A 22,501-nucleotide genomic window follows, 5' to 3' on the forward strand; every position below is an offset into this window, starting at 1 on the left:
GGCTAACGAGCTATGGGTAATCCAGCTAGAGCTTGAACTTGCTTTCAAAATAGGTAAAGATGCTATTGAGTTGGAAACTGAAGCAGCGGACACGCTTAGAGAGTGGGATGACTGGAAGTGGTTCACGGACCCAAGACACACCAGGCTAGCTGAGCTGCTCAACCAGAGAATAAGTGTGGGAGCCCTCACTATGAGCAAGAGGGTGATTGTCCCGAATCAGAACATGCTTGCCAAATATCTGGCTGAACATGGTGCAGCCACTAAGTTCAGGGCGGTTAGAATCTACAGGCCTTTTGGGCGAATCAGTGAACTCTGGCATTTGGACATGAGACTTGGCTACATTAGTGGAATTTTCAGGTGGTGGACGAAGACGAGTACGAAGCGATGCAGCAACAGGAGATGATGAAGGATGTTCAGGGAGGGGATGCGAGTGCTGGTGTCCAGACAAGCGAGAGTGGAGGCTCTGTTGCTGGTGGCTTGGCTGGGCATGGCGTGGCGAACGTCGACTAAGGTCCTTCCCTACTCATCTATTATGTTGCATGACTCTTTATCTCCTGTTGCAAGTTTGCATGCTGCAGTTTTCAATTCAACTATTATTATTAAGATCCTTATTAATCTAGTTTTTGATTTGAACTGTTCCATTAGCTCTTTGCGTAGAGATTAAGCCAATTAAGGGGTTGTAATTTTCAGATTTGGTTAATTTTGCTATGGATGTTTAATAGGGCTAGGCCCTGGATGTTTTATTTTTGACGAGAGTGGTTTTTTCCCTCTCAGTTAATGAATGTTGATTATAAAAAAAAACTGTTTTTATTTGGATCAGACCGATCATCAAACCTAAAACCGACACATTTACCTCTTTTATTTATGCAAAATAATATTTACAGAAAATAGGAATTTATTTCGACAAAAAATTATATTGACTTTCAAATTTTAGATAATTGGAAAAAGTTTAATATTAGCTGATTGAACTGAGTATTTGGGTTTAACTAAAACTAGTCGAGAAGCCGCGCGTTGCGGCATCCCATAAAAATTATATTAACGATTCAAAATTTATATTTGTAGAATAAAATAAATTTGCGACGGGCTATAAAAATTATAATAATGATTCAAAATTAATATTTGTAGAATAAAATAAATTTATATTAAAAGCATCTTGATGCAATACCAATATTAATATTTAAAATTGCAAAATTGGGTTATAATTCATGAGTGAAAAAATGAAAATTAATTTTCACATGCAATTAACGATTTAAAGTACAACAAATCTTAATTTTAATTATGTTTTTCTTAAATAATCATGTTCTTCAATGACATTGTCATTACCTTTTACAAACACTGCTTCTTAGACATATACACCACCCTTGCATATAAAAAGCATACAATTTTTCAACATAACTGATTGAAGACATCTAACCACATACATCGAATGGCCAATATATAATACAGACAGTAAGGTTGTTAGAACATAGGTGTATAAAAGCGTAAAAGATATTGAGATGCAATTCTGAAACCATCCGTAGTTTTAATAGAGATAAACATTATGTTCGAGTTGAAGATAGTATAATTATAAAAGAATAACCAATAAACATGTATCACTAACAGTTAACTTTATTGATGTTTTCATCCATTAATATCATGTCAAGACTATATTTTGTCACGTGTTTGAATTTGTCGACTCCCACATCTGACAAACTCTTAGTCTTATAAGCCAATCATCTCTATCGTCATGCTAAGCGTCTAGCATAGTGTAATTCATTATTGTATTAGATGGAGAAAATTAATAGGCATAAAAAATTGATTATGTTAAATTTTATGATATCTGGCCTCAATTTATAGAGGTTGATTTAAAAAAATACCGGCTTATCAAAAATATTTTCTATTTTCGATATACACCCTGTTCAAAAATATGGTCATAGCTTTGGAAGAAAAGCAAGCCTTTTTCAGATCAAAATAATTAAAAAAATATCGAATTCTGAGTTGATATTTATTAAGGTAGGTAGTTTTTATTTTTGATATATTGAAAAGGATACTTTTGAAACTTTTTTCTAATATATCCAAAACTTAAAATAATAATTTTTATTTTTGATATTTTAAAAATTAAAACCATAATTTAAAACTTTCTTCCAATAATTTTGATATTAAAAAAGGTAGGTAGATTTTTTTTGATATTTTGAAAAAGGTAGTTCTGAAACTTGCTTCCAATATATCCGAAACTAAAAACGGTAATTTTTATTTTTGATATTTTTCACCCAAAAATTCCAAAAATTTAGAAAAATAGAACGAAGCTTTTTGACATCTTTTCCAAAAATATGGACATAGTCTTGCAAGAAAAATAAGCCATTTTCGGTTTCAAAATAATTGAAAAGAACGAAGTTATCTGAGAGGCGCCACTTATACGCCCCTCGTTTCTCCTTTATATAAGTATACTAGTTGAGAAGCCGCAGGCGGCCTATATAAATTATATTAAGGATTCATATTTAATATTTGTAAAACAAAATGAATTTGCAACGTCTTATAAAAATTATATTAATAATTCAAAATTAATATTTATAGAATTAAATAAATTTCATATCATAAACATCTCGAGTATAAAAAAAAATACGTGATAGTATATCCTTATCATTAATGTATGAACTCAAATCCACGAGTATATTAGTGTTTTTGATATATAATTTTTCCAGAAATATATAGTCATAGTCTTGGAAGAAAAAGTAAGCTTTTTTCGTAAAAGTTAACAAAACAAACATGTCGGATGAACAAAACAAATATTATAAAAGAATGATAACAAACTTATATCACTAACAATTAATTTATTAACCTTTTCATCCATGCCTTTTTCGGTATCAAAATAATTGAAAAGAAGTTTTGAATACTGATTTGATATTTATTAAGGTAAACATTTTTTATTTTTGATATATTGAAAAAGGTAGTTTTGAAACTTTCTTCCAATATATCCGAAACTAAAAACAGTAATTTTTATTTTTGATAATTTTAAAATCAGATCATAATTTGAAACTTTCTTCCAATAATCTTGATACTAAAAAAGGTAGGTAGATTTTTTTTATATTTTGAAAAAAAGTAGTTCTGAAACTTGCTTCCAATATATCCGAAACTAAAAAATATAGTTTTTATTTTTGATATTTTTCATCCAAAAATTCTAGAAAATTAGAAAAATAGAACGGAGCCTACACGCCTCTCGCTTCTCCTTTGTATAAGTATATTGATGATTGATTTTTCTTTTTTGAAAATTGATGATGATTGATTTAATACTTCTATTTTCTCCAAAATAAATAAATAAATTTTAAAAATAGCTAGATATCAATGTAAATTATAATTGCTGTTGCCTCTTTTCTACAGTACTACATACATGCTAATTTTCTGCCCGGAAACATGCTACTAATTACAACCTTGCCATCAGCTTTTAGTGGCCAGCATTGTGACACGCAGGCCAAGCTTTCTACTGCCCACGTGCACGCATCCATGACAAAAGCACACGGAGGATGTAAACACACGGACCTAAAAACAATGAAAAAAAAATTAAAAAACAAATAATAGAAACTACACAAAAGAAGAACAGAGCAAGAAGAGGTGGCCAAGCTTCCGCGCGAAGCTTTCTCGCGGCCTGCAAGGACGATCACCCGCCTGCAATATGTAATATTTTTCTATTTTTTAACATTTCAAATTTCAAATTTCAAATTAGAGTTGAGATTAGTACTTTTTATTAGCTATTGCATCTTCTTCCTGAACACGTAGTTTACACTGCAAGCTTTGTAATTTCTTTTCACAGGCCATGGCAAAAGTATTACTGTTGTTTACTGTCGTCGTTTTCAATTCATCAATGTTTTTCTTCCAGTAGTTTCATTAACTGTGCACGTTTTGCTGTAGGATGAAGACGATTCCACGAAGTCATGGCGTCTTTTCACTTCCGAAGATATGGTCCAAGGTATCTTTCTTGGCTCTAATCTGCTTTCTCAAAGTTGTTTACCATCATTTGGTGGATAATAGTTTTATGTTTACTTCGTCATATCATGTGTATTTATTAGGTTACAAGCCAAAAAGTGTTAGGAAGCGCAAAAATTTTGCAGAGAAAGAGAATGTCTCTGGGAATTCGTCTAAAAGATTTTCTTTTCCTCTCACTCCACTGACACCAAACAGCTTAGGTAAACAGCACTTATTGATTATAAGTACATACGTTTCAAGAATGTAGTCTTTTAAATGATATGAAGAATAATTTCTCAAAACCATTCAGGTGAATCACAAACAGCAAATGCAACTCCTGAGACTTTAAACAGTAGGACATCCACCTTGGAAGATGGAGGTGCCTTTTCAATCTGTTTATAATCCTGTGTTTATTATTTTTCTTAGATATTATGAATTGCTAACATTAGGTTATATGTGTATGTTGTTTTCTTAAGGACTTGGCAAGAGGACTATTTTTAATAGGACAGTACAAAATCAAATAGCAACACCAACAACTCCGCTCTCTAACATTACTAATGTCTTGGGAAGTCCGCAACTTGCTAATAGGACCTAAAAACAATGAAAAAAAAATTAAAAAACAAATAATAGAAACTACACAAAAGAAGAACAGAGCAAGAAGAGGTGGCCAAGCTTCCGCGCGAAGCTTTCTCGCGGCCTGCAAGGACGATCACCCGCCTGCAATATGTAATATTTTTCTATTTTTTAACATTTCAAATTTCAAATTTCAAATTAGAGTTGAGATTAGTACTTTTTATTAGCTATTGCATCTTCTTCCTGAACACGTAGTTTACACTGCAAGCTTTGTAATTTCTTTTCACAGGCCATGGCAAAAGTATTACTGTTGTTTACTGTCGTCGTTTTCAATTCATCAATGTTTTTCTTCCAGTAGTTTCATTAACTGTGCACGTTTTGCTGTAGGATGAAGACGATTCCACGAAGTCATGGCGTCTTTTCACTTCCGAAGATATGGTCCAAGGTATCTTTCTTGGCTCTAATCTGCTTTCTCAAAGTTGTTTACCATCATTTGGTGGATAATAGTTTTATGTTTACTTCGTCATATCATGTGTATTTATTAGGTTACAAGCCAAAAAGTGTTAGGAAGCGCAAAAATTTTGCAGAGAAAGAGAATGTCTCTGGGAATTCGTCTAAAAGATTTTCTTTTCCTCTCACTCCACTGACACCAAACAGCTTAGGTAAACAGCACTTATTGATTATAAGTACATACGTTTCAAGAATGTAGTCTTTTAAATGATATGAAGAATAATTTCTCAAAACCATTCAGGTGAATCACAAACAGCAAATGCAACTCCTGAGACTTTAAACAGTAGGACATCCACCTTGGAAGATGGAGGTGCCTTTTCAATCTGTTTATAATCCTGTGTTTATTATTTTTCTTAGATATTATGAATTGCTAACATTAGGTTATATGTGTATGTTGTTTTCTTAAGGACTTGGCAAGAGGACTATTTTTAATAGGACAGTACAAAATCAAATAGCAACACCAACAACTCCGCTCTCTAACATTACTAATGTCTTGGGAAGTCCGCAACTTGCTAATAGGAGCACAATCAAAACATCCATCTTGGAAGATGGAGGTACCTTTAAAATCTGTTTACAAACCTGTCTTTATTTTTGTTTGTTAGAGATTAAGATTTTATAACATCAAGTTATATGTTTTTTGGTGTTTTGTTAAGGCCTTGCGAACAGGACTATTTTTGATAGGACAGGGCAAAATCAAATCTCAACCCCAACAACTCCGCTATCTAACATCACTAATGTTTTGGGAAATCCACTACTTACTAATAGAAGCACAGCTAACTTACATCTTGGGAATGGAACTCAAGAATCAAGAAAAAAGCTTTTCTCCAGCATTTCATCTCATAATGGAAAATTGAATGTCGGTGCTAATTTAACACGTACTGGGAACGCTGTGAAGAAAAGATTTGAAGAAACAACAAAAACCCTTTTTCCTGAAAAAGCATCTCAGAATGAAGAGAAGACCAGATATCTGCAAGATGATGACATTGGTATGTACCTTATATTCTAATACTTTTAATAGAAAATTTAGCTACACATTTTTTGATTAAAATGTAATTTCTATTTCAGAGTGTTCCATTGCTACGGACTGTGTGTTATCTGAAGATTCAGACAGTGAATTCGGTTGTGGTTAGTTATTAATTCATAGTCAACTTCATGTTATAACGTTTGATAGGTTTCTTTAGTCCATACAAATTACTATGCTCTGACTATCAATTGGACTTTGTTTTAACAGATTCTTCCAGCACTGATGAAGATTACAACACTGACATGGATGGACATTCGGACAGTGGTTTTGTTCTCTCCTTTGTGAAATCTTTGTTAATAGTATGCTTGATCAAAACATGAAAATATCCACATCTAACAAAAAAAATTTTGTCAGGAACCGAAGATCATAGCGAGTTTGATACAGTCAAACTACTTCAAGAGGAATATGTTAGCCTTGGAAGTCCAGAATCTATATGTCCAAAATGTAACGCACGACTTTGGAAAGAGGAGCGCACGAATAAAAAAGTCACAAAAAGAAGTCCAATTTTCTCACTGTGCTGCAAGAAGGGAGATGTTAGCCTTCCTCCGACTCCTCCCACTCCGGATTATCTACTGGATCTCTATACTAATAAGGAAACTGCAGGTTATTTCCAGCGTAGCATCAGGCTATACAATGCCATGTTTGCTTTTACATCAACAGGTGGAAATGTTGACCACTCTATAAACAATGGAAGAGGTCCATATGTCTACCGACTAAATGGACAGAACCATCACGTCTTTGGGCAGTTAATTCCTGATGATGGCCAACCACCAAAGTATTGTCAACTCTACATTTACGATACAGCCAATGAAGTTAATAATAGACTTCGTTGGGTTAATGTTGAAGATCAGAAAACAGTTGATAAGAATGTCATTGAAGGTCTTATCAGCATGCTTGATGAGACCAATGAATTGGTTGGGAAATTCCGTATGGCGAGAGACAGATTTGAGCAAGCTGACTTTATTGATTTAAAGGTAGAACTGAAGGTCTGCAGATCACAGAGTGGCAGAGAAAATCATATATCATCATCTGATGAGGTAGCTGGAATCATGGTTGGGAATTCTGACAATACCACTCCAGATCGCGACATAATAGTAGAGCAAAAATTTGGTGGCTTAAAGAGAATATCGTATATTCATCCGAAGCTCATGGCTTTGCAATATCCTCTTCTATTTCCAAATGGTGAGGATGGTTACCACGATCGGATACCTTTTCAGAGTGCTGACAAGAATGCTCCAAAGGATTCGGACATGATTTCAATGAAGGACTACTATTCATACAGATTTCAAGTTAGAGCAAATGAAGGTCTGTTGTAATTAATGAGAAATTATATTTTCTGTCTATTCCCAAATCTCAGAATTGCATACAATTTATCAGCTGTGTATTTATTGCAGGCCTGACTCCTAGATTAGGAGGAAGACTTTTCCAACAGTACATGGTCGACGCTTTCTCCTCAATTGAGCAGACTAGGTTGTGGTGGTTTCGTACTCACCAAACAATATTGCGTAATGAATTGTATACGCATATTTCTGATTCTGTTAGGAAAGGCGATGCAAACTCCGCAAATGTTGGTAAAGGTGTGATATTGCCTGCTGGATATGTTGGTTCAAAGCGCTACATGCAGCAAAATTTCCAGGATGCGCTTGCTGTCTGTCGCCATGTGGGACACCCTGATATTTTTCTCACGATGACCTGTAATTCAATGTGGGATGAAATACTTAAGATGATGACCTATGTGCCTGGATGCATCCCAGCCAACTGTCCTGATATAATTTCCAGAGTGTTCCGATTGAAGTTAGAGCAACTCACCAATGATATTAAAAAAAAATCGCACTTTGGTAAATGTATTGGAGGTGAGACTTTTATCTAACTGGATATTCACTTCCTTATGATTCTCTTTTCTAATGTACATATTTCTATTCAATTGCAGTAATGTATGTTGTGGAATTTCAAAAAAGAGGACTTCCACATGTACACATGCTGATTTGGCTTGACGGAGCATCCAAAAAGTTCTTAAAAGAAAATGTAGACAAATTTGTATCTGCTGAAATTCCGGACCCTGAGCTCGATCCAATTGGTTATGCTGCAGTCAAAGCTTATATGATGCATGGTCCCTGTGGTTTGCAGAATCCCAAATCTCCTTGCATGAAGAATTTCAAGTGTATCCGTCATTTTCCAAAGAAGTAAGATCCCACATTTAACTCTTTCAAATTTTGCTACTAATTTTAAATCATTCAAATCAGCCGCTGTCACATACTTACCTTCTTCCACTCTTAATAGGTACTGTGCTAGAACTGTTTTTGATGACAGTGGTTTCCCACTATATAAGCGGCGGAAGCAGAATATTACGGTTCATGTACACAAGGCTGACTTGGACAATCAGTGGGTAGTCCCGTACAATCGTGATCTATTGGTAAAATACCAATGTCACATGAATATTGAGATATGCTGTCATGCACGGAGTATCAAATATCTCTTTAAATATTGTCTAAAGGGGCATGACACTGCAACTGTTCAAATCACTAGACGTCGCAAGAAGAATCAAAATAACAGTGCTGCCGAGGTGGTTGATGAGATCCAAGCATATTTTGACGGTAGATATGTTTGTGGTTCTGAAGCAGCATATAGGATCTTTGGCTTTCCTATTCATCACAGAACTCTTTCTGTTGAGAGACTTCCATTTCATTTGCCAGGTCAAAAAAGTTGCACATTTCGTGCTAATGAACCTCTGCACAAAGTGCTTGAGCGTGAGAAAGAAAAGCTTAGCAAACTTGAAGCATTCTTTATGTTGAACACTGTGGATGTTGCAGCACGTTGTTACACGTACGATGAAATACCACAACATTATGTCTGGCACGACACTCTAAGAATGTGGAGAACGAGGAAAAGAGGCAACCAAATTGGACGACTTTCGTACACGCATCACAGTAGCGGTGAAGTTTGGTACTTGCGCATGCTACTTACAAAGGTTCGAGGACCTACATCATTCGAACATCTCAGAACAGTTAATGGTGTTGTTTGCCAAACTTTTCGTGATGCCTGTAAGGAATATGGATTGCTGGATGATGACAAAGAATGGCATGATGTCCTGGACCAATGTGCAGCTGGTGGACTACCACCACAAATCCGTCAGCTGTTTGTACATATCATAGTTAATTGCAAAGTTACTGATCTTGCAAGCCTGTGGAATAATCATTGGAAACAGATGGTAGATGACATATTGTTGAAGCGTCGTCTACAAAGTAAAGATCAGAAACTAATTCTCAATGATATGCAACTACAATTTTATGCGCTTGCAGGTATAGAATCTTCTCTTAACTGTAGCTGAATTTTAGAATATGTCATCCATATCTGTTAAGACATATATTTATGTGATTATACAATGTTAATTTGAATTATATGCAACTACGATTTTATGCAACTGTATTTTGTAAATCTAATGTTAACTATAGGTGTAGATTAAGTAAATGCTATGACAACCATATTTTGTTAAGTGATATGTTGCTGTAATTATTTAATTTTAACTTCAAAATGCAGAAATTGATGATTTACTTCGGGCAATTGGCAAGAGCTTGAAGACATATTCTCAGCTGCCGCAACCTCCAGATAGTTACTTGCATCATGGTACAAACAACCTCATTCTTGAAGAAACTAACTACAACCTGGCAGAAATGAAGTTGGAACATGACAATCTTATTGCCAACTGCAATCTAGAGCAGTTGAGTGTTTATGAATCAGTGCTAGCATCAGTTGCTTCTGGTGAAGGTGGCTTATTTTTTGTATATGGCAGTGGTGGCTGTGGGAAAACGTACATGTGGAGAACTCTAATAGCCAAATTAAGATCTCAAGGCGACATTGTTCTTCCAGTGGCATCCTCTGGGATTGCTGCCACTCTTTTACCTGGAGGCCGTACAGCTCATTCTCGCTTCAAGATTCCAATTGTGCTTGATGAATATTCAGTTTGCAATATTGGCCACAGTTCAGATATAGCTGAGCTTATCAAGCAGACAAAACTCATTATATGGGACGAGGCTCCTATGCAACATAGGTATGCGTTTGAGTGTTTGGACAGGTCACTTAGGGATATTATGAAGTCTGTTGATCCATTACGTGCAGAGTTGCCATTTGGTGGAATCACTGTTGTGCTCGGTGGTGATTTCAGGCAGATACTACCTGTAATAACCCAAGGAGACAGAGGTGAAATAGTATCTGCCTGCATCACCAGATCACGCCTTTGGTCCATTTGCAAAATTTTTTTGCTTACAAGAAATATGCGGCTTAATGAAGGAAAGTCTGAGAAGGAAGTCCAAGAACTTCTGGAATTTGCCAAGTGGGTATTGGATGCAGGCGATGGCAAACTGCCTGTTCCAGACAAGAATTTACATCCAGATGCAAAGGAAGATGATATTTTGATTCCTCCACAGTTCTGTGACATTGAGAAACAGAATTCGGTTGAGAATATGATTTCAAGTACCTTTCCTGATTTTCTGCAGCATTGCCAGGATCCTAAATATTTGAGTCGGAGAGCCATTTTAACACCTACCAATCAAACTGTTAGTCATCTAAATTCGCTCATTGTTGACAAGTTGCCTGGTGAATCTTTGTCTTACTATAGCGTGGATAGTGCTGAAGAGTTTGGTGGTACGGAGGAAGATTTAAACCATGCTTTCCCAAATGAGTATCTCAACTCCATTAACATTCCAGGAATGCCACCTCACCAGCTCAAGTTAAAAGTTGGAGTAGTTGTTATGTTGATGAGAAATTTGAACCAGACATTAGGTCTATGCAATGGGACCAGAATGATTATCACAAAATGTTTGAGATTTTGTGTTGAGTGCGAAGTTATATGTGGTTCATTTATCGGCACACGTCATTTTATCCCACGAATGGAGTTATGTCCCAGTGATACAAGGATGCCTTACAAGCTTATTAGGAAACAAATGCCTTTGCAGATTTGCTATGTTATGACGATCAATAAATCTCAAGGTCAGTCACTTGAAAATGTTGGTTTGTTCCTTCCTAAGGGTGTTTTTACACATGGGCAGTATTATGTAGCCATTAGTAGGGTTACCTCTCCGCAGGGATTAAAGATTTTCGTTGATGATGACAGTGGCCAGCCTACCAATGTCACTCAAAATGTCGTGTACAAAGAAGTTTTCTACGCTTTACCAAATGCGTAGCATCTTCTGTCTAAGTGTTATAGATTTGTAAATTATGGTTTGTACGGATCTATCCCGGTTCATTTTGTTGTACTTGACTATCCTTCACTGTAATGTTATCTTACTCTAATCACTACTTTAAACAATTTTGGCTTTATTGTTTATTCACTGCATTGTATTCGCTGTTGTACAAATTTTGAAAAATCTTGCTTCAATTTTCCTTGAGCAGAGGCAATTGCTCATACATTAGCTACATGTTTTGCCACTATCATTTAATACATTGCTATCAAAATGTTGATATGAGGTATACTATTCTCTGAAAGAAAGTAATGCTCGAGCAAACATCTTGCAATTGTAGTGTACCACGATCATCTGCTTCATAGTCCAGAACACTAATGCCGAAAGCAATACTGGGAGTGGAAAATGGAAACCAAAAGCAATTACTTTGCAGAGCACTGATGCTACAAGACAACTGATATTTTCAATTATGCATCTTATGTCTACTCCTTGAAACAGTGAAGTAAAATGATAGAGCACCAAGATTCTTTATCATGATAACAACCAGCCAAGAAAGGAACAGTGAGGAGTACTGAGCACTTCAGAGTAATGTAGTAACCCGTGTCTTTAAATTCAAGTTTGCTTCAAACAAACATAATTGACAAAAGCATGGATGAAATCCCATACCAGATGATCTCCAACCTACGCCCTAACGCAGCAACTGACTGGAGGCTTCAAGTGCGATTAACAAGAATGTGGAGAAATATTAATCGGAATGCAGAAACAGTTCCGGTAAACTTTATTTTCGTTGATGCATTGGTAAGTTCAACTATTTCAGCATGCAAATTATACAATCTTGGACTTTTTGATGTTAGTAATTGTAGTTTTCAATTTATAGGGCGGACGCATTCATGCATGGATTCCTCCACAACACTTCCAACAACTAGAGAATAATTTTATTGAAGGAGAAACCTATGTTGTGCATAGGTTTGTGGTTAGGCGATATTTGCCCATGCAAAATGAAAGATGTTTCGAAAATGATATTTATATCCAGTTGAATCATATGACTGAAGTTTTTGTTATTGGAGGTGTGGATTACATCCCGCCTCACGTGTTTCAATTCACTGATTTTGATGCTATAGTCGATGCTGCAAGACAAAACCAATACCTTATTGGTGAGTATTTTTTGTTATGTATATAGAATGAAATTAAAAATTTCACGTAAATCTAACTCTATGTTTTCTTACTTAGATGTTGTTGGGATTTTGCAAGCAGTTGGACCGCTTACTCCATTCAGAAACAAATACAATGTCCAAGAAAACTCTATTCAGTTTACCATCAGTGATATGTTGTTAGTATTTTAATTGTTAGTCTCTATTATTTTATAAATTTTAAAAATTTTAACAACTGATAAATTGTATCAAAAAATGAATAGCACATCCACGAAAGTGGTTTTCTACAATGAAATGGCTCAGTCTTTTGATCAGGCCGTCCGTGATGCTGTCCGACACCCAATAATTGTTATCATCTCAAGCTGTAAAGCTAAATTCATGCAAGGTACTTATCAATGCACTATATTTATGTTTTCTAACAGCTTCATAAAAATTTGGTACACTTATGTTTTAGATGAGCCAAAGTTGACGGACTTAACACCGACAAGGTTTTTCATAAATGAAAATAATGAGGCGGTGGAGGATCTTAGGAACGCACTGAGGTCTGTAATGCAAATAATTTTATTCCTAAGCTAAATTCCTTCCTACGATCTTGACAAGAAATGCAATTGTTTCATGCAACAGGTTGGCTAATTAGTTTCATAACTGAGTCACTGTGATTCAAGCAAGCAATGTCCTTTCTCTGCTCCTTTCAGTTCCTTTCTACCTCAAGTTGGTATTTATTTTAAGAAGTTGTTTAAAACTTAAGATGCTTTTACAATTCATCCATGCTGTTATTTGGTCTATTTCAAAGTTCAAGTTTGTAAACTAGATGAATGATGCCATGTACTGTATTGTTTTCTATTAACGTATTAAAAAGTGCTACTTTAGAATGTTGGCTTTGTAATTGGTCTGCTCAGCAGATTAATATTTCAGTTCTACCGGCATATTCGCTTTGCACACTAATGTTTATGAACTGCATTCTTTTTTACTTAACCATATGCAAGATTTTCAAGCAAAAACCAACATTCATTCCAGTAATAAACTAATAGAACAATCTCCAGCATTCATACAATCTCAGGCGCAATGACATTAGTGGCCATTACAGTTGAAGATTAAATAATGACATTTGTCACAAAATAAATAACCATTGACAAAAGTTATGCATAATAGAATCAACCAGTCTGATCCTAAGCTGTCCATTGGCAAAATGATTCTACTACTTACTCTAAAAGAGTAACTCGGAATGTTTTTTCATGTACGTAGTCCATCTGAATTCTTTGCCCCTCTTCAAACTCATTTCCCACTGTGAAATCAGTCCACCCACTCCCAAGCCTGCACTGCCTATTCCTCCTCAAGACGGATACATTGTAGACATCATCATCGGAAAGGAGCCTGATGTTTGTACCACTTCTCCAGCTCTTAAACGTAGAGTACAACAGTTTGGGTAGATACTGCAAAAGAAACAAGAAGTTATCAGTGATATGTAATTATACATTATACCATGTTAAATACAAAATAAAAGTCACATCTTACCAGTCCGTGACATTTTTTATCAACATGAGAGCGCTTTAAAGTCACTTGGAATGATACAATATTGATATCCTCCACCTCTTCAAAATCAGCCTCCATGTTGTTCTCTGGACATGAATGAAAACTATTAAAGCAGGAAATCAGGAAAAAAAGTGTAATTAGAAAAGAACTCTCAACAACCTGCATCTTGATTCACCACCTCTTCCAAAACATAATCCACTGCTGTAAATATGAAATCATAAAATTTGTAAGTCTATGATCCTTTAAGAAGATGGACAAATAAGCAGTACAACTTCAGGTACTATGCCAAAACAGAGTAAAATAAGGCCTATTTTTCAATATCAACCGAACCTGGATCTTCGTTGCCAATCTCTTCCATCCCAACATCTGCAACTACAAATTAGACATGACATTATTTTACGACTCTAGGTTGCTTTAAGAATAAAGGCTGAAGAAAAAATAGTTATTAAAATTTATACTCACCACCTACACTGCTGTCTGAGATCATTATTACATCTGGCTGTGGCACATTGTTAACTGTTGTCGACTGGATTGTAGACTCACAGTTGTACTTGAATTCCATCCCAGAGAACTTGAATAAGCTAACCGCAAAAGTTGATGCTTTCACATACTGGAAAACAATCACGTCGTTCTCATCCACCCCATACCGGCGCAAAAAATCCCTCATGCCTGTAAGGAAATTGCGTCGTGGACAAAATTCGGCATAAGACGAGTCTCCATCTCGAGTAATTAATTCAACCTTTTCTGAGAAACTTGCAGATCCACTTTGCATAAAAACTCTAGGTATTTCCTGCATTTTTATATCAGAACCACAGTTAGGAAAAATATAATAAATCTCTATAGAACCCAAGTATGGACATACCATCTGCCCGCCCCGTAAGAAGCTTTCGTTGACAAATTTGAACCAATTCATTACTCCAGTCTTTTTACCACCGCCTGAAATATATCATTAGGTCTTTGCAAGGCAATGAATGGTATGTCATGATTACACAACCAAAATATATATCTTACCTGATTTGTTACACTTAGAGAGAATATCATCGTCGTACACACAAATTTCAAATTTCTGTTTCTTTCCTGTCATATGGAAAACAACAGTGTCTCCTTCCTTCAGTTTCCAAGCCTTTGCTAAGGCATACCACTTTCTATCAAAATACACCTTCCCGTCATCCCATATTAGCTTTAACTTGCAAACCAGATTTTTGAAGCATAGCTTCAGTTTTTCCATACTTTCATCGAGTCCTAATTTGCGGCATGCTTTTCTTTTCAGAATCTAAAAAGAACAGCTTTGTCAATGCAGTATATTCTTATGTTACAGGTTCAAAATACCTAACAGACAGTATTAAACTTTTAACTAACCTTATAGTACTCCTTCTTACGCAAATGTTTTTGGTTTACCACAAGATCATACAGGCCACTCCCATTGTTATAAACATTGTGTGACAGTGTCCCACAAAGTTTGTCGATTTCTAGATCTGAGAACTCAAAAAAACTACGGTCGGCAGACAAAGCTTCATCAGACTTAGGACTTATCCAGTAGTTAATTTCCACACCATAAGGATTATAAATCTCTAGGTTGAAACTAGGTCCTCCAACATACTCAAAAATTAACATATAATAGGGTTTTATACAGTAGTAAATCATCATCTTTTCTAAGCCTTCTATCCATGACCTATCCTTACGAAAAAGAGCATTCCACACAACCTTGCCTGGCACGAGTAACAGTAGCCTCTCAGGCATTTTTTCGCCAAATTCATCACAAAACTCTTTCGGTAAAATCTACAAAAGTAGAGGTTCACTGATGTAAAAAAAATTTACCAACTATAACATGCAATTTCAACTTATGCAGTAAGCAGTAGCCACTTACAACAATGCCTGGAATATAGTTCGACGCGAAATTTTGGCATACAAATTTTGTTTCTTCCTCCACATAGTCAGTATGAAATAGATCTAACAACACACAACAATCAAATTGCAAAGAAAACTTACTATAAGCACAGAAAGATTCAAAACAACAAAGGCCTTTCGTATTCTCCCAAAACTTCAGATTATGTATATTGTCACTACGAGAACATACCTTTTCCTTCCGTGATCGAAGGCCTGAAAATATTATGTAAGCTAATTACTATATATTCATTAAAATTCATTAAAATACACCAAAACTTTTGCAGATTGAAGTACGAGATCGTACCTTGAAGACGAAGAAGCCATGCAGATTTACTCTGTAGACCTTAGTTGAAGGACCAAATGTGTAGATAGTGAAAAGTCTTCGAGAAAATGATTATGTTGTACAGACTTGGGCAAAGTTTATGTCCCTTCGGTTTTGAGTGGCTCAAGAAACGGACACTCATTTACTCCCCGTGCAGTCATTACCAGTTTTTGGGTCTACAATTGTGTCCATTTCAGCTGTATCTTTTTTCAACTTTGATCACTTGGCGCTTCATCTGTGTAATATCCGAACTTGGATATATTATAATTTATTTAAGAAAATCTTGGTTTAAAATATACATGATTAAACTACTTGAAACAATTAAAATAAATTAGACTTGCAACAAAGAATTACAAAATACATTTTAAAATGAGTATAGGTAATTTTTTCATGTTTAAAATTCAAAAACTAGATATATCTAAAATAGAGAAGTACATTTGTGCAATGAGGACTAACTTCAACGTCCATTGAACTGTCAATTTTGTTCTTTATATTAATATTTGTACACAAATATTAATATTTGAGCAAATGTCAATAAAATGAAGAAGTGAAAGTAATTGAAGAATTTTATAATTTATATTTATTCTTAATTGAACACATTTTTCGTTCTTGCTATTCGTTTTTTGTATAGCAAGAAATTATATATACCATTATTTTTTTAATGTCCCTTTGATTTTGTGCACGTAATTAGAGCGAAGAAAGTCCAATTGTCGTGTTAAAGTACGTGTTATTGCTCTAATATAACCAAGTATAAATATGTAATGTAAAATACTAAAATTTGATATTTGATGCTAAATATATAACCAAGTATAAATATAGTGCTGTAATTGGCACATAAACATATGAGTGACAAAATACATTAATAATAAAATAATATTGATAAATATAGTTATGTATTTTAAGATTATTTGATTAGAATATAACTTTTTATGGATTAATTAGGTTCAATTTTGCATTTATCATTGGATTATAAATTATATTTTAGCACCAAAAAAAACATTTTCTTTTCAAATTATAAATCAGATATCTCCTTTTTAATATTAACAGTCAAGTTGCTCTAACAAAACTTCAAACATCAAACATACACCGAGTAAATGTACTACTCCAGTAAATGTACCTCAAATTCTCCTCTAGCAATGATCCAAAAACTGATCCAAATTTAAAGCAGTAAATGGTACTGATCCAAATTTGGATCACCGCTGTTCACTGATCAAAAATTGGATCACCTACTTTATTATAAAATAATAATTTTATAATTTCTATATCTTTCGTTCATCGAACAAATTAATTTGTGATTTAGTTGACCAGATTATTTCTGTCCTCCAAGATAATAAAAATATTGTCCGTAGCTATTCATATCGTTTTGAGATCCTTGAGCTTCATCTTCATTTTCTTGATTTTAAGATACTTTGACAGGTGTTAAAAATAATAATTAAATTAACTAATTTAACTAATTAAATAAGTAGTTAACAATAATTTTTATTAAATTTAAGTAATATAATATACAAAAAGTAATTTGTTACATAATTTGGATCACGCTGCTGGAGTTCATCAGAAATTTGGATCAAAATTTGGATTAGTTGGTGATACAAATTTGGATTATGTAATCACAACTGCTAAAGATGGCCTAAAGCACACTTCAATTAGATCCTGTACGACTCCTGTCCGCAGTCACTTTTACCATTACAGTGGAAGTCTCCAGCTTCTCCAACAATGCATCCATTATCAGCCATACACCTGTTCCCATCTCTGCTTAACATAGCTGTAAACCCTAAATAATTGAATACCTGTGACAACATTAAGGAAGACATTACTGATTACAAACATAGCAAGGCAGTTCTCTCCCACATTCAATTGTTGTAATTACTGAGGCTTCAACCAGGTATGACATCCGTTTAAAGGCACAACTACTAATCTTAATGATTTCTCACCTATTTCTCATATATATTCGTTATTACACTTCATATGTTCTATAGGTTTGTGCAATGGAACTAAACAAGTTTGACTCTATCAAGAGTTTAACAACAACGCAGTTCGATTGGAAGTGTAGGCTAAGATTACAGTCACTTTGGAAAGGAGTTAACTACAAAACGAAAGAGTTCTGGGGCTTAAATATGATATTCATTGATGATTCAGTTAGCAAACTAACCTTCACAATTTACAAGTTTAGTCCGAATAGATGCTATACATACTAACTATGATGAAACTGCTTTTTCTGTAGAACGATAGGATTCAGGCTTTCGCCAGTACAAAATATTGTAAAGATGTTATTACCAACTTGAAAGAAGGTAAAATCTATATCCTTACAAACTTTAGAGTTAAGGACTACGTTGGAGACGAAACTTTCCGTCCAGTGCGTAACAACAAGCACATTTATTTTACAACGCACACCAAGTTGGAAAACGATGTTGAAGGGGACTTAAAAATAGATCGACATGCTTTCGATCTGTTCTGGCTAGGAGATATGGAGAAACTATCAAACGACAATCGATACTTAGTTGGTAAATCTCTTCCTATTTGAAGAATAGGAAATTATTACTCCATTTAGATTCTTTAATAGATTTATAATAAAATTTACTGTGTTCCTCAATTAGATGTTGTTGGCATGGTGAAAAATGTTCGTTCTATCAAGTCGAACAAAAATGAATCAGAGAAATTGCTGACAAAGTTCGACCTATCTGATGGCAGGTATGACGTTTGAATGATTCAGATTATGTAACGTAGTGAATAAAATTATTTTACTTCATGATATTATTTTTTTTAAATCACTAAAGCTGCGCCGTGGCTGTAACTCTTTTTGACGACTTTGGTGTGGAGTTCCAACAAACTTTAACATGTTGCAAAGAGCCTGAGGTGTATGTAATACTGTGCGCCGCCAGAGTTACAATTTATGAAGGTGAGATGATAGATACCAATATCACAGTGTTGCACCCACATGAACAAAACTAACCTTAATTACAGGAATGCCAAATCTGACAAACTACCCAGCAACAAGATACTATATCAATCCTGGCCACTACAGTGTGCAGCAGATAACTCAGAGGTAAACTAAATACAAGATTCATATGTAGATCAGATGTTTTTTTAAATAACAATAAATTTACTTTGCTTTTTACCTCCAGGCTTTTTGCAAAGAAAACTGAACCGGTTGAGTCGCCACCACCTGAGGAAATGAACTACGAAACTATGACTGTGAAAGAAATTCAAAGTCTGGCTTCTGATTCGAAGGAGGTTATTTATATTCTCTGTGACACTATGTTTTGCACTTAACAGAAATTACACATTTCTTATTCACGTGGCCTTTTTTCCTTAGATGAAAGTGAAGTGCCACGTCAAAGTTACTAAAGTTGAGGTGGACACGGCTTGGTATTATGCAACATGCACAAAATGCCCAAATGAAATACAACGCAATGAAGGAGTTTTCAAATGCTTGGACTGTAACAGGATTATACCATACCCTGACAAGAGGTTTAGTTACTATTGAAAACTCTAAAAAATAATACAGCCACATAGAACTTATGTTGTTCTCCAATTCTGCAGGTTCCGTGTTTGCACTTTGTGCAGCGACAGCACAGGGTCAATTGCTGTTATATTCCTTGACGAAGAAGTTAGTCGGATAATTGACAAGACAGTATTCGATCTTGAGGCTGAAGCTATTCAGGTTAATTATTTGACACAACTTATTTGTCCAAAAAGATTAATCTTATTATATTACTAATCCTAATTACTGTTGCTTAAAAGGAAAAAAATGAAGACAAGTTTCCAAAGGTGCTGAAGCAGTTTGAAAACAAGTTGTACAACATAACTCTCAAGGTAACAGACAACAATCTTAAAAAAGGTTCGAGAGTGTATGAAGCAGATGAAATTGTTGACAAAATTGAGAGTGGAGCAAGCTTTGATCCTTCAGCAAAGATAGACAGTGAAATGCGTGATGAATCTGCAATTAATGTAAGACAATTCCAGTGAAATATATGTACAGTTTGTTACTAAATTAGAAAAATGTCTAATTTAGTTGTCAACAGCTCGCAGATGACAACACCAACACGCCGCACACTGCAAAATCTTCAACCAAAATAAGGCCTCGGGTTGATATTGAGAGCGTGACTTTTGATCCTAAAGAAGAGATACCAGAGAAAGCCAGGCATACCGAGAAGAAGATGAAGGTGAAATTTTGTCAAAATTGTAATTAAATTTTTACTTCAATTACCATTGTCTAAATTGTTATAATTTCCATTCTTTCAGTGAATGAAACTGCTGCGCTACTTTTGCAAATGGGTGAAAGCTTTATTAACTTTTGGCTTATCAAGAATTTAAACTACCATGTTTGTGTTGTATAACTTTTTCGACAATTTAAGACTATTTGCTGTAATGATTTGTACTCTTCCCGAAATGACGTCAAAACTTCAGCCGTCACCCATCTCAGCATGTATTCAATTTGTATTAGCTGGAACAATATTTATTGTTCAACATATGCTTTGACAGGAGGAGTAAGTTGAGTTCATTTATATTAGATATAACTGCAACACCAAAAAAGTAATGACATATATATATATATATATATATATCACTATCACTCACTAATTTCTTTACAAAGGTTTACTGGCAAGAACAAAATGTCAAGCAGGTATACAGCTTTGGCCTCAATTACCACAGGAAGCAATGAAGACAAAATCAGAATCAAAGCTCGGATCATACGTCTCTGGAGAGGTATGACAAAAACAGGAGAACTCTTCACCAGTTTCAACATTTTGCTCCTGGACAACAAGGTAAAACACAGTTCCTCTTATCTACAATTTCTTAAACAAGCTGATTCTGAAATTTGAAATGCACCGAATATATTGTTTCAGAACGGTATCATACATGCTTTCATACCAGCCATATCAGCTCATGACTTTGAAAGGCAAATCAAAGTGGGAACTGTGAACATCATCACAGGTTTCACAGTGCAAGCATACAAGGCTTCAGATAAATTCAGAGTTGTTCACGGTCCAGTCCAACTGATATTTTCTAAGGATACGAAAATACAACAAGTTGATGACAAAGGAACAAACATCCCAACAGAGATTTTTGATTTTTATGATTACAGTCAAGTGAAAGATCATGCTGACCGGACGGATTTCTTGATAGGTTTGGAATTTTCTAACAAAGTGACAAAAAAATCAACAATATAAACTATTATCATTGTGCTAATCATGTTTAAAACAGATGTTATCGGGATCATGACAGACCATGAGGTCCATGTAAATGATATCACAAATAGGCATGGAGTACGGCAAGAGCAGGCCAAGTTTGTCATCACTGATGGAAGGTTGGCATTATTTTGGCAAGCTGTTTTACAAAAATACAAGTTTCCTGCTTTTTTTAACTTAATATGTTAAGAGTAACAGATCAAATCTGAAGATTACTTTGTGGGATCAGTATGCAAAAGATTTTGTTAAAGCAGTTTGGGAGAAAATGGAAACTCCTGTCATCTTAATTCTTGCCGGTTGCAGAGTACAGCTTTGGAACAGTAAGCTATTCCAATTGTTCAATTGTCTGACTAATAAAACATAACCTATTTTGAACAATAGCAGTGTAAAAATTTTTTACTAGGAGTTTAAGATCATTGTTTTCTGTTTTCTGTGTAGATGAACCAATTATAACACATGTAGCAGCTACAAAGTACTATTTCAATTACAATCATCACAGTGTGAAGCAACTTAGGATGATGTAAGCACACCTACTTCTACATTTTCTCATGCAACTTATTTTTCCTGATGTTTTTTTATGTATCCTTTTCAGGCTTTCTGAACCTGAATTTGCAAAAGCAGTCCGATCCACAAACCCAACAAGGATAGCAGAATTGTTGACAATTGAAGCAATCAGAGCTTTAGGCCCCGACTATATTCAGGTAAACAGTATTTATGCTTTCTTTCATATCAACCAAATTTTCGGCCGACAATCTTAACAAAATTAGTTTATGTATAGCGACAAGTGCTCACTCATGTCAACATCATTCAAGTAGACGAGAACCAGATTTGGAATATTATGGTCTGCACATCGTGCAATCTCGAAGTTGAAGCCAAAGGAATCCTGTACTTCTGCTCTGCATGCCAGAGGATTGTTCCATACCCTGAAATAAGGTATGCACAATATAATAAAAATAAATGGACTGTCCATCAAATAGACATTAATAAAATTCTAAAACACAGATTTCGTTTGGTTGTGCTTGCTTCGGACTCAAGTGGAACAATTCAAGTTGTACTACATGATCGAGAGATTAGACAATTAATTGGCAAGAGAGCACGCCAGGTTGTGCAAGAGGTAAGGGTGTCATACGATGTGATAAATTTCTTTTCATTATCATCTTTTTCCTTTGATAATTTTGTGATGTCAACAACCACCA

At 34.9% G+C, this 22,501-nt stretch overlaps 4 protein-coding genes and 1 long non-coding RNA gene across 5 annotated transcripts; all 5 read left to right on the top strand.

Moving 5' to 3' along the window:
• Positions 1 to 3,790: 3,790 nt before the first annotated feature.
• Positions 3,791 to 9,374, top strand: LOC108221374 (uncharacterized). Its single transcript, XM_064093835.1, has 17 exons — positions 3,791 to 3,799; positions 3,886 to 3,943; positions 4,044 to 4,160; positions 4,250 to 4,318; positions 4,416 to 4,447; positions 4,900 to 4,957; positions 5,058 to 5,174; positions 5,264 to 5,332; positions 5,430 to 5,576; positions 5,676 to 6,008; positions 6,088 to 6,147; positions 6,254 to 6,310; positions 6,401 to 7,351; positions 7,441 to 7,899; positions 7,977 to 8,229; positions 8,327 to 8,459; positions 8,541 to 9,374. Exons 1-17 carry the CDS (start codon positions 3,791 to 3,793, stop codon positions 9,372 to 9,374), a joined length of 3,756 nt encoding a protein of 1,251 aa, XP_063949905.1.
• Positions 9,375 to 9,805: 431 nt separating this feature from the next.
• LOC135152747 (uncharacterized) lies at positions 9,806 to 11,226 on the top strand. The gene has a single exon (XM_064093836.1). The coding sequence runs from the start codon at positions 9,859 to 9,861 to the stop codon at positions 11,224 to 11,226; it is 1,368 nt and encodes a 455-aa protein (XP_063949906.1). The 5' UTR covers positions 9,806 to 9,858.
• Positions 11,227 to 11,871: 645 nt separating this feature from the next.
• LOC108221375 (uncharacterized) lies at positions 11,872 to 13,011 on the top strand. Its single transcript, XM_017395258.1, has 6 exons — positions 11,872 to 12,021; positions 12,101 to 12,377; positions 12,454 to 12,553; positions 12,638 to 12,759; positions 12,829 to 12,916; positions 12,999 to 13,011. The coding sequence occupies exons 1-6, from the start codon at positions 11,872 to 11,874 to the stop codon at positions 13,009 to 13,011; spliced, it is 750 nt and encodes a 249-aa protein (XP_017250747.1).
• A 5,090-nt stretch (positions 13,012 to 18,101) lies between these two features.
• Positions 18,102 to 19,163, top strand: LOC135152748 (uncharacterized). Its single transcript, XM_064093837.1, has 5 exons — positions 18,102 to 18,251; positions 18,338 to 18,617; positions 18,711 to 18,804; positions 18,891 to 19,012; positions 19,078 to 19,163. Exons 1-5 carry the CDS (start codon positions 18,102 to 18,104, stop codon positions 19,161 to 19,163), a joined length of 732 nt encoding a protein of 243 aa, XP_063949907.1.
• Positions 19,164 to 21,498: 2,335 nt separating this feature from the next.
• On the top strand, positions 21,499 to 21,958 carry LOC135152697 (uncharacterized). Its single transcript, XR_010292101.1, has 3 exons — positions 21,499 to 21,625; positions 21,744 to 21,825; positions 21,898 to 21,958. It is a non-coding gene; the product is annotated as an uncharacterized LOC135152697 (long non-coding RNA).
• Positions 21,959 to 22,501: the final 543 nt, after the last annotated feature.

Source organism: Daucus carota, chromosome 5 (genome assembly GCF_001625215.2).
Source record: "Daucus carota subsp. sativus chromosome 5, DH1 v3.0, whole genome shotgun sequence".
Lineage (NCBI taxonomy): Eukaryota > Viridiplantae > Streptophyta > Magnoliopsida > Apiales > Apiaceae > Daucus > Daucus carota.